Source organism: Cucumis sativus, chromosome 1 (genome assembly GCF_000004075.3).
Source record: "Cucumis sativus cultivar 9930 chromosome 1, Cucumber_9930_V3, whole genome shotgun sequence".
NCBI classification, from domain to species: Eukaryota; Viridiplantae; Streptophyta; class Magnoliopsida; order Cucurbitales; family Cucurbitaceae; genus Cucumis; species Cucumis sativus.
Genome location: NC_026655.2, coordinates 8,632,780 through 8,644,479, shown reverse-complemented (window position 1 = coordinate 8,644,479; position 11,700 = coordinate 8,632,780). Strand labels below are relative to the sequence as shown.

General features: G+C 29.8%; 1 protein-coding gene across 1 annotated transcript; it reads left to right on the top strand.

Moving 5' to 3' along the window:
• The first annotated feature begins 6,224 nt into the window (after nucleotides 1-6,224).
• On the top strand, nucleotides 6,225-11,454 carry LOC101205365 (SHUGOSHIN 1). Its single transcript, XM_004147265.3, has 9 exons — nucleotides 6,225-6,584; nucleotides 6,713-6,750; nucleotides 8,374-8,482; nucleotides 8,569-8,592; nucleotides 8,684-8,752; nucleotides 9,540-9,578; nucleotides 9,693-9,795; nucleotides 10,242-10,302; nucleotides 10,931-11,454. The coding sequence occupies exons 1-9, from the start codon at nucleotides 6,438-6,440 to the stop codon at nucleotides 11,178-11,180; spliced, it is 840 nt and encodes a 279-aa protein (XP_004147313.1). The 5' UTR covers nucleotides 6,225-6,437; the 3' UTR covers nucleotides 11,181-11,454.
• The last annotated feature ends 246 nt before the right edge of the window (nucleotides 11,455-11,700 follow it).

Sequence of the window (11,700 nt, the reverse complement as noted above, 5' to 3'; positions counted from 1 at the left end):
TTGAATATTCCAAGTCAATGAAGTGCCAAATAATGGTATGGAAGTAATTGTTCCCTACTTTAATTTCTTCAATCAACTCCTAAAACCATTATATATCATGTTATTATTATTATGCTTTGTCTTACCTCATTTGGCTACAAATTATAAAATATCCAAGTTCTTAATATAATCCAACACAGCCTTAGATAATTAAGATAACCCACAATCTCTAATTAAGAGTATAGTTTTTATGAGGTCAACTTTAATTTGTATCATATCTTTTTTGTCTACACAAAATTGCAAGGCTTGTTGGACACATAAACTATATTTTATATATTCTATCTTACCCTTTCATCAACTCTTAGAGTTCTTTTCACTATTTTTTTCTCATATAAAAATATTTAAATAATAGATGACTTTTAAATTTTGATTGTATATAAGTTGAATTTTATGAATTGTTAGGTGTTTGAATTGTTTGATAAGTACCTGTCGACCAAATGATAAAATGTTTATTATAAGATCTATTACATGTGTTAATTTAATTAATTAATTAATTTGATAGAGGTTGAAAATCGAAAATATAAACATTTAAGAAACCTACTAAAAGAGGAAAACTTCTCGATTATTACCTTTTTCTTAAACACACATCACAACGTTGTGTGTTTGTCCAAACAAATTTCAACGATTAAATTGGATTGTAAAATGAAAAGTTTAATTACTAATTTCTTAGAGTAAATCCACAAAAAAATGTACGTATCTCTTGATATTGTTCGATAGAATTTAAGCTAAAGATATTTGGTCTACAAACTTCATAAGTTCGTTGGTCATGTTCAAACTAGTTACATGTTTTTCGAAAAATTCTATATATTTTCCTTTTTTTTACTTTAATAATTTATTAAGGAAAATCACTTTAATTTTAGTGGAGACTTTATAGGTCCAATGTATTAATTTAAGACATCATATATAATACAATTTGATGCCCTTATAAATATGCCCTTAGGGATAACATAAACAAAGTTTTGATATGTGATTTTATATATCTAACAAAAAGTTGAAAAAAAAAATCATGTGCTTGGATATTATAGATCATTCATTTTTTTGTTCTATTTTATCATGGTGACCTAATTGTAAGAGATAGTGTCATATTAAAAGTTCCCAAGTTTAATTTGTACGGAGAATATTCAAAAGCTTTGATATAAAAGAATATATATTAGGAAACAAAAGGGCTTAGCTCACTACCAACATGATAAAGCCAACAAAATTTCAATATAAAAATTGTAGCCATTATCTCAAATGATGAATTTTAAACTATTTTATTTATTTTGATAACATTTTGGAATCATTCATATTATATTGAGCAAATTATGTTTTGTCCAAATATGAATATGGTATAAAAACACATAGTGTATAATTTTTTATGGAAAGAAGTAATGAATACAGTACTAATTTTGTGCATTTTAGATTGATCTAAATATTAATCAAACATATTACACACTTAGATATTATCCATATATAGTCTACAATAGTAAGTTTGTGGAAAAAATTTATACCTTCTTAAATATTTGATAGTATAGAGAGGAGTAGTTCATCTATTTTACAACTGGGTATAGGTTTTTTTAGTTTTTCTTTCAATATAAGGGATTCCTAACAACTCAACATGTCTCTGAAGATAGTGTCTCTTTTGGGTTCACTAATTTAGACTGAACCTCAATTTCTTTTTATTGGACCAAATACCCATTTGAGCTTTGTGATCTCGATATGATATTATATATTTGATAATACATGAGGTTTTATCTCAAAAATCAATTACAAATAAGAAAAGTAACTCATCTATATATCCTATAGGAAGTGTGAGTCATCTTGGTCTTTTTTCAGTATGAAATTCTCAACATCTCAACATTAGATAATTATATATGATCAGTTTTCATTTCAAAAGCAATTGATAATAAGAAGAATAACTCATCTATTTATTAAAATTATGAGATCTTTTCCAATGTGAAATCTCAATATATTAGATAGTGTAAGGTTTATCTCAAGAGTAATAATTGACAAGGAGAGAAGTAGTTCATGTATCTGATAAGGAAGTATGACGTTCCTTTGTGTACAGATTCTCAATATAATATACCTTTTCAAGTTGGTTTCTTTTTAAATTTACCATTTTGTTTATCGGATCTCAATATTTGTTTTCTAAACCCTAATACATGTTTGGACATCTAATTCTAATACCAATTAGATAACACCAGTCCCATCTCAAAGCTATTTTTCAATAAAAAGAATAACCTAACCTTTGGCCAATGCAAAGAATCCTCAAGGGGTTATTGTCTCTGGAATGTTGCCGATAAAACAATATATAAACTCTTATTTTCTTCTCACTTTAATTAGTTTATGAATTTTGGAATGAAGTCAAGAACTTGATCAAATATGTGCAACACTTTTTGGCTATTATGTAGGTTAAAGGCCAACTAGCTTATGTCTCTTTTAGCTATTTAACATAAACATTAATTTTAAATTCATCCAATCAACTCATTTTTTTCAACAAAATTAATTAAAATAAACTTAAGGCGATGACTATGAGATTAATAATTACCATTAAACCTCCATAATTAAACAATTATTTGTTAAGTATCAATATATTATTGCAATGTTATATTGACTAATTTCTATTTTTAAGGTTAAAATATTGTAGAGCTGACATTTTTGCCATTGGCTGACTTTCTTCTCCATCACCAAATTGAATATTAATTTGTGTACCAAATTACCAACGTAGATTATCTCTTTTTCACATGGCTTTGTGATTAAATCACCTATATATAAAAAAGCATATCAATAATTTAGTCTCCTATATCCTATATGTTAGTTATTTTATTTTAGAAAATTAAGTTTATTTTTCTATCAACTTTACAATGATTCATCCACCATGTATTCTTCGCTATTTGGAAATGGTATTTATAGACTAAAATTTCAAAAAGATAAAAAGAAAATCAATTAAATCACTAAATGGAGCTTTAATTTTTTTTTTTTTAACTTGGTTAATTAAACTTTTTCTCCCAATAACTATTATAAAATTTTCTAAAGCTAATAGTTTTTTCATTGATGTTGTTTGAATTTTGTTTTATTTGGGCTTTGGTTGTAGTTAATTGAATTATTATGCTCGAGTTTATTTTTTTTTCAACTTTATCAATTTCACAAATTGTGATTGACTTAATCATATTGAATAGATGATGCAATCATTATAAAAATTATGTAGAATAAGATTATGGTTTTTCTGCTTTATTTTATTTTATTTTATTTTATTTATCCGACATTATTCTGATCTAGTTATTTAGTTATTTTAAGAAATAGAAAACGAGTTCTCACAACTAAACACAACCCATAATTACCAAACTAATAATTTATTTTAATTAACCATCGTCATATTTCGTTTCTATTTTCTTTTGTATTCATTTTATTAATGCAGTCTTTTCGATTTTATTTCATTCTTAAATTTGCATAAAAAGCTATCATAGTCATGGTTATTTATTTTACGTAGACACATCTTCTCCTTACCACAAGACATATTGAATTTATATAACACAAGAAATTCATATGTTAAAGTTTAATTTTATTTGAACTGAAATAATTAGGTATTTTAAAGAATATATAGAAACACATTATGAAGTAATTAAAATACTAAATATATATATATATTATGGACATATATTATTGCATTAAATATAAGTATTAAGAATTAGAGAGGGGTGCCTTAATTAAGTCATAATAAATATAATGTAGAATTGATTGATTAAAGTACTTGAAAGACTTAAAATCATCACCACAAGGATTGGATAAGTACGGAAACCATAAAACTAAAAGAAACAAGAATCAAAAAACAGAAAACAAAGAAAACAAAGAAAACAAAAAACAAATATGTACGGATAAGATCAAAGCCGTCCTTTGTACATTCAACGGCCAATGCCAACGAGAAGTTGAAGTACACATTCTTTTTCTTTTTTTTTAATAAGGGGAGGGCGGCAATTTAATTTTAATTTTGTTTTGCCTTCAATATATGAAAATTAAAACTCTCATGTTTTAGAGTATCTTAAAAAAAAACCATTTTATTTAATAGGATAGGAATGAAAGTAAAACTAGTAAGTAATCTATGCTATCTCTATGATATTTCAACTAGATTGATACAAACTCATACTACCTTCATCATGCTGTTCCAATGTCGATGCATTTCAAAAAATATAAGTACATAGAAGTTCAAATAAGGAGAGTTAGAAAACAAGAGGAGAAAAATAATACAATAAGATGGAGAGGTCAAAGAAAAGCATTCCAATTTAGCCCCATAAAAGATGCTTCCCAATTACAAAAGATAATAGATTTAGTACACTACAACCTTCCACTAATCCATAAAGTGAGGCGTGGAATACTTGTTAAGATGTACAAGATGTTGTTTAGTATTTATCAATTGTGTTTAAGTTGGTTTTGTGCGGCATAGACCAAAATGAAAAACGTACATCTCTTGGATAATAAAGATGACCATAAAAATTTTGAATACACAAATGTTACTATGTATGCCGCATTCAAGATCTTTTATTATTTGTGTATACAAGTCCAATAAATAAGAGTTTTTGATTGCAACAACATATAATTGGGAGGAAGTATAAACTAGTCTTAACAAATAGATATTTGATTTCAATTGTGTTTTAGATATAATAACTATATAAAAAACAATTGTTAATTATTTTTTTTTGTATAATTTATAATTGTTAAGTATGAAGGAAAATAACTTTAATTTTAAAAAGTGGTCACATTATTCAAATATATGAAAAATTGGAAGATGAGTTTGGTAATGTGAAAAAGATATATTACTATATGTATAAAATATATCTTAATTATAAAGAGCAATGTTGAAAATTGATTCCAAAGATGATAGGATAATGAAAAAGCATGTGAATAACTTTTGTTTTTTCTTTCTTTTACAAAAGAATGAAGAGCTAACTTTAACAACTAGGTGAACATAAGTCTTAGAAATAATTTTATATACTTAATTTCAATAAATTATTTTAAACCACTCAGCTTTAGAAAATATTTACAAATATTACAATTTATTTATATAAATTACGGTAGACAAATATTTTATTATATTTGTTGTGGGTGAATTTTAACTTACTCAAACAAACCTATAGGAGAACCTAATCGAGCCTAATAGGGGCTCGATGGACTCATGAGGTGAACCTAGCTAGACGAGCTCAACGGTAGCTCGATGGGCCTATGAGGGTCAGTCGACCCATGAGGTGAGTTTAAGTGAGCTCAATAAAATCTTGGTGGATCCATGAGATGAATATAAGCAAGGCTAGTGATAGCTCAATGGACTTATGAGGTAAGTCTAAGAGAGCCTTATTTGAACTCATACAAGGAAAACCAGTAGGGAGAAACTAGCTTCTTAAAAACCACATAAGGAGAATCCACAAGGGAGAGTCTAGCCTTCTAAGAGGAACTCAGAGGAGAAGGATCTGCATAGCTTTTGCTAAGAAAAGCTCATAGGAGGATCCACTAGGAAGAGCCTAGTCTCCTAAGAGGAGCTTACAGAAGGAGGACTTACTAGAGAGAACCTAGCCTCCCAAGAGAAGCTCAATAGAAGGGAAATCTATTAGGGATAACCTAACTTCCTAAGATGAGAACCTACAAGGAAAAGTACTCCTAGAGCACTACCAAGAAGAGCTTAAAGGTTCCACAGAGGAAGACCTTTGAGCCATTGAATGTGAAACCGTTTGGATTTCGAACGAACAAGTGTCGTAAAGAGAATCGTTAGGAGCATATGGGTTTGTCATAATGGTAGTAAAACTGCCCATTGATTATCAACTCAAACATTGTGGAAGTTCAAGAGGCACGCGTAATTATGACCTAAGCATTGGTTACACATCACTATGTTAATTATATAAACGACCAAGACTATTGGTTGAAGGTACGTTTGAATATGTCCAAATATGCCTGAATATTCACTATTTTCTCTACTGTCAAGTTACTCTAAAATACTAAACTGACTTGAACGTCAAAGTGTGTGTGACTAGACATCGCACGTTCTTTGCGTATTTGTAAATATTTTAGCTATTTTTTCAATATTTGAAAAGAACTAAAATGAGAGCATATGAGTAAAAAAATAAAAACTCCTCAAATTCAGGAAAGGTTCTGAATGGAACGTTCAAATATTTAAATATTGGGTGGGAGAAGTTCAAAATTAGGTGTCGTTTAACTTTTTGGTTCGGAAAGCCGTTGTTTTCCCGGACCTCCCTTCTTCTTCAGCTTCGTCTTTAGTTTGAACTCTTTATCACATCTTCTTTTTCCTTTATTCCCTTCTAACTTTAATTCTCTGTATTCATGGCTTTTCATATCTCTTTAAAACCAAAAATTTTTCTCATCATAAACTCTATAAAACCCCCCCCCATTTTGTTGCCAATTTTTTTTTATTTGCAATGGCAAAAACATCTTCGATTGGAAGCAAAATGAGAAACAAACTTGCAGATATTACGAATTCAAAAACAATGAGATCTCACCTTGAAGATGAAAACTCTTCCGAAGCTTCGCAGCCGAAGAAAAGCGTCATAGATCAGCTAGTGAAGGTAAGTATCTGGTTTCTTTGTTGCATCTTCTTTCAGATTTTTAAATTAAATGTTGTTTTCTTGTTTCTTTAATTTCAAGTTGTTGTTTCTGAGACTTTTGTTGGGTTTGATTTTAATTTGTGGAACAGGAAAATATGGGTCTTATGAAACTTATCATGGAGAGGAAGTATCCTTCTAGATTTTGCTTCTCTGTTTCATATTTTGTTGTCTTCAATAAATTTTCTTTACATTACTTGTTTCACTGGCTCTTAATTTCATAGGTTAATAAATGAATTTTTCATTTTACTTGTCCAATCCTAAGAATTTAAATACAGTTAGTCTTGATGAAGAAATTTGACAATTTATTTGAAAAATAAAACTTTTATTGAGAAATGGCAAAAATGGACACTTTGGAGAGAATATCCTTTTACTCCCTCATGACACTCGCTTTCTTTTCTCTCAAACTATTTCTCTAACTCTCTCTTGTTTTCTTTCTCTAACTTTTATTCTCTTACACACTCACTCACTTTTTACTCAAACTTTTTCTCTAACAATCTTTGCTTGTTTGGTTCACAAATGAAGACACAACCCTATTTATAGACTTTTTAACTATTCTAGATATTTCTTGGTTTTATATTTTCTAAAGAAATTCTATAATTTCTTAACTTGAAGAAAACCTATGATATTTCTAAATTTTTTTTTAGATATTTGTTAACATCTTTCAACATAATTCTAGAGAAAATTAATTTACACCCTAACGATATCATTGTGGATATTTCAGGATTCTTGTAGACTAGTTAGTGTTGCAATATATTTTAACAAGTCACACCCTATTAAAGAGTTGCTTGCAAAAAGAAAGTTAAACTAATATAACTAGTTTAGAAGATTCTTGAAGTATCCCCAATTTGATATATTAGTGTGTAAATTAGACATCTCTAGAATTATTTTTTTGGAAGTATGTAAATAAATATCTGAAAAGGAGAATTTAGAAAAATTCTAGATTTTCTTTAGGTTCCAATAGAATTCCTTTAGACAAGAAAACCAAAAATATCTAAATATTTATGAGCCAAGATCAATCCAGAAAGATCCACCTGGTTAGGCTTTAAGGATCTCACATTATAAATAGTGGTTGTGCCTTCATTGGTAAATCTAAGTAAGCAAGCAAAGCAAAAAGCAGAGAGAGGAAGAAAGAAAGCATGAGAGTTTGAGTAAAAAGCTACTCGTTGAGTGAATTCGTCACTACATGATGATGGGAGACTTTCAAGTTGTTGGAGGAATAAAAAAGCTGGACATTTAGAATTATGAAACTTGGTCTACATGCATTGGAAAATATTTGTAATCCCAAGATTTGTAGATGTTGTAGTAGGCAATGAAGTGAATCCACCTTATGATAAAATGAAATAGCGAAGGCAATGTTTCCAATTAAAACAAACTACAGTTGATGATTAAATATTGGAGTACATTAATATCTTTTAGATGCCAAAGAAAGCATTGGACATGAGAAACACCTCACTTTTCTCAAATAAAAACGATGCAAGATTGCAGAATGAGCTCCTGTCAATTGCTGAGAGGAAGATAACTATAACTATCAACCAATACTTCACCAAAGTAAAAACTCTACATCATGAAATCTCTGAAATTGATTTTACTTTTGCTATTTTAGAATCAAGAATGAGAATAGCTTTACTGCTGCTATTCATGGTTGGGCAGTTCTTTGATTGACCTAGAAACTTACTTTAGCCTAAATATTAGGTCTTGAAGTTTCCATCGAAACAGAAACTTGAAAAAGAATTCCTAAACGTTTCAACAGTAAAATAATTGAGCTGAGTGAAGCTGAGTTGGAGAAACTTAGGGCAAGCATTCAGAAACTGCAGCTTCAGAATTGGCATCTTGCTCAATCAAACAGTCGATTTTTAGCAGTAAGATTATATACAATTCTTGTTATTCCTCTTACGAGTGTTGTTAATAATTATTTAATTATAACCACACTGCTTTTCTTTTGCAGGAAATCAATTTAGGGAGAAAGAGAGTAAGTTTCAAAATGTCTTGAATTGATTTCTTGGTGCATAATGCATTTATTTCTATGTGATGGTCAATAATTTGTTACTGATGTGTTGTAGATAAAATCACTGGAGCATGAGATTGAATGCAAGGAGGCTTTGCTAAGGGCAAAGCGTTTGACTGTAGAGGTATTATCTTAAGACTCTTACTAGCAGGGACATTTATTTTACTTAGTTCCTAATCTTTCTGTGATCTAATGATAAAGATTTGGTAGAATCACATTCCAATGTTTAGAACTATATAATGCCAAACTCCTAATGGGGTTGAACATGACCTTCACATGATAGCAATAGTGAATTTTTAATTTAGCGAAGTCGTAAAACAAGGAGAGTTTAGGCACTAGTTGCATATCTTGGCACAACACGTTCAGTGCATGAGGTCTATAGTTAAAGTTTTTCGAGATGAGAAAAAACTTATTTCCCTCTCCTCTTTGGCTATGGGTGCGTCCACTCTTGAACCAAAAGGGGTTTCCCTTAGCCTCATCGCGAGTCAAGGGTACTCCTCATGAGCCTCAGCTCAATATTTTATCTTTTGTTTCAGTTGAATCTGATTCTTCTAGAGTCCAAATTTACCCAGAATAAAATTATTATCCAAATTTGCTGACTAAATTTGTTATTTAATCATGAGGAAAATAATGAACTAAAAAGAGCTTACAAACCAAGAATAGAAATAAATAAGTTCTTACAATGCATTCTTATAGATTGGTAGAAAAGATTCTAATTATTAAAGGGATCAGCACATTCAGCACAAATGAGACATTATAGCAGCTACGTGTACAATAACAACACTTCTTTACAAACAAGAACCAACTAGGCTTTGAGGGGAGATCAAAGTTTAAACAATTTAGATAAGCTAGTTTTATGAAAAATACTGAACCAATTCTCATTGATGAACAATGACTTTATATTCTGACAGGGTAAAGCAGAGATGAATAATAGAAATTCTGAATGGCAGGTAATTTGGTGATTTCTTTTTTTCTTTTCAAGGTATCTGATTTATTATTGTGCTTAGTCCTCACACATTGCTCACAAATATTTTAGATAACTTCACCTATTTTCCTGCCTCCAGGAAGGAGAGAAGGCAACAGGGCAACCTTCACTTGCAATTGTTAATACTGACACCAAATCTGGCAATGGAAATATAAAGCCTCCTGGAAGAACTAGAAGTAAATGTAAGTTTTCATGAAACGATATATAGAAACTGTGTAAAGGGTTTGTTATTTTGGGACCAAGAATTAGCAACTTTGATTCCAACAATTTAAGGTTTAGGGGATTAGTGTTTGAATTTGGAATTATAGTACTTTGATTGCAATATTACCCAATGGGGTCTCAGTAAAAAACTTTCCACAAGAAATTATTTGATCTTAAGTTTACTTTTCTGAAATTGCTTTTGATAAAATGCTTCTCCATGAATCCTTTCTCATACAACACACTAAAACACTTCTTAACTCCTTTTTGGCTTGCCCTCAGAACCGTCATATTACTCTGATTTTACACATTTATTGAAACTGATGAGATATTGACACTATGTATACTATCATTCCCTTTCTCTGTTTATTCTTCTACTTATCTTACTTATTGTTTTGGTTGAAAACTAATGGCACTTTGACCAATGCAGCTATGAGCCCTTCAACTTCATACTCAACAGTGGTTGATAAACAGAAAGTTGTGAACAAGAGGTTAGTCAGTCCTGCACACGTTTTATATACATAACCATATTTGTGCATGATTGTTTCCAATTTTTACATGTTTGATAACCATTTGGTTTTTAGTTTTTAGTTTTACAAATACATCTTCCACCTCTAACTTCTTGCTTAGTATAATTTGTCTCAATCTTCTCAAAAAATTAAAAAACTAAAAAAAGTAGTATTAAAGACTTGTTTGTTTTTTGAATTTGGCTAAGAACTCAACTCTTTTACTAAAAAGGATCAAAACATTAGGAAATATGCTTACTTTTCAAAACTCAAATGGTCACTAAACAGGACCTTAACTTTTGGTTCTATAAATGTTTTTTAAAATACACGACAAGCTTTTAACTTAGCTCAAACGCACAATACTTTGATTTAAGGGTGCACTCTCCTGCCTCTGCACAAAATAAATACCATTATTTTTTCTAAAAGGATGGTCTTTAAGAACTTGTTTTGGTTTCAAGAATTCGACTATTCAAATGTTCTTGTAAGAAAAATGAAGACCATACGCAAAGAAAAGGATGAGAAAACAAGTTGAATTTTGAAAAACCAAATGATTATCAAGCAGCAAACTAGGAAGGGTTTCAACTATTTGGTTTACATATTTATGTATTTTCAGGCATTGTGTAAGAAGGCACTCTAGTAGATTTAGACATCAAGTGAGGGACCTTGAAGAGAAGTTGTTTGAAATTGAAGACATAAAACTTATCGCTGGTGAAAAAGAAAAGAACTCACCATCCTCCCCCAGATCTGAAGAAGTTTCAGCTTTGCAAAGAACTTCAATTGGAAGGCCATTACGCCGAGCAGCTGAAAAAATTAGATCTTATAAAGAATCTCGTCTCAACATTAAATTAAGAAGACAAGAATGAGAAGCACCAACAACTTTAACGTAGACCCAACCTAAGAGAGTTTGAGTTCTCATCAACTTTATGCTCCTTATATAATATATACATGAAAAACTAACATTATATGATTGACTAAGTGGTAAATCAGATTATATATGCTATACTCTGTTTCAGGTTTGCAGTTGAATTACATATATGGTTTGTTGTTTTGTGATGTTTATGTATCATATTTGTGATTGAAGGGAAATTAATAGAGCATTAAGTAATTATCATTAATTACTTGGGATTATGGCATTGACATATATTCTCTTCTTTTGACTTCACTTAAATAACAAAAAGGTCACACATCCTTCCATCAAAACTGTCATTAACAACTACAATGATCCCTAATGTTTAGTGATTCAATACTTAAATAATGTAATAAAGTCAAAGCATTGTAGTCTAGGAAGTTAGTAACCCCAAAATTAAAGCATATGATAAGCCAACAGAATTTTTGTTAATTAGATATTAATGGGTCGTTATCAAATCAAATCTCAACTATAAA

What these genes read in the sequence shown, in the direction of transcription:
- LOC101205365 (XM_004147265.3), top strand. Translation starts at nt 6,438, where the DNA reads ATGGCAAAAACATCTTCGATTGGAAGCAAAATGAGAAACAAACTTGCA. An exon ending in AAACTTATCATGGAGAGGAA is followed by an intron (nt 6,751 to 8,373) that starts GTATCCTTCTAG and finishes ACGTTTCAACAG; the next exon opens with TAAAATAATTGAGCTGAGTG. An exon ending in CAGAAAGTTGTGAACAAGAG is followed by an intron (nt 10,303 to 10,930) that starts GTTAGTCAGTCC and finishes ATGTATTTTCAG; the next exon opens with GCATTGTGTAAGAAGGCACT.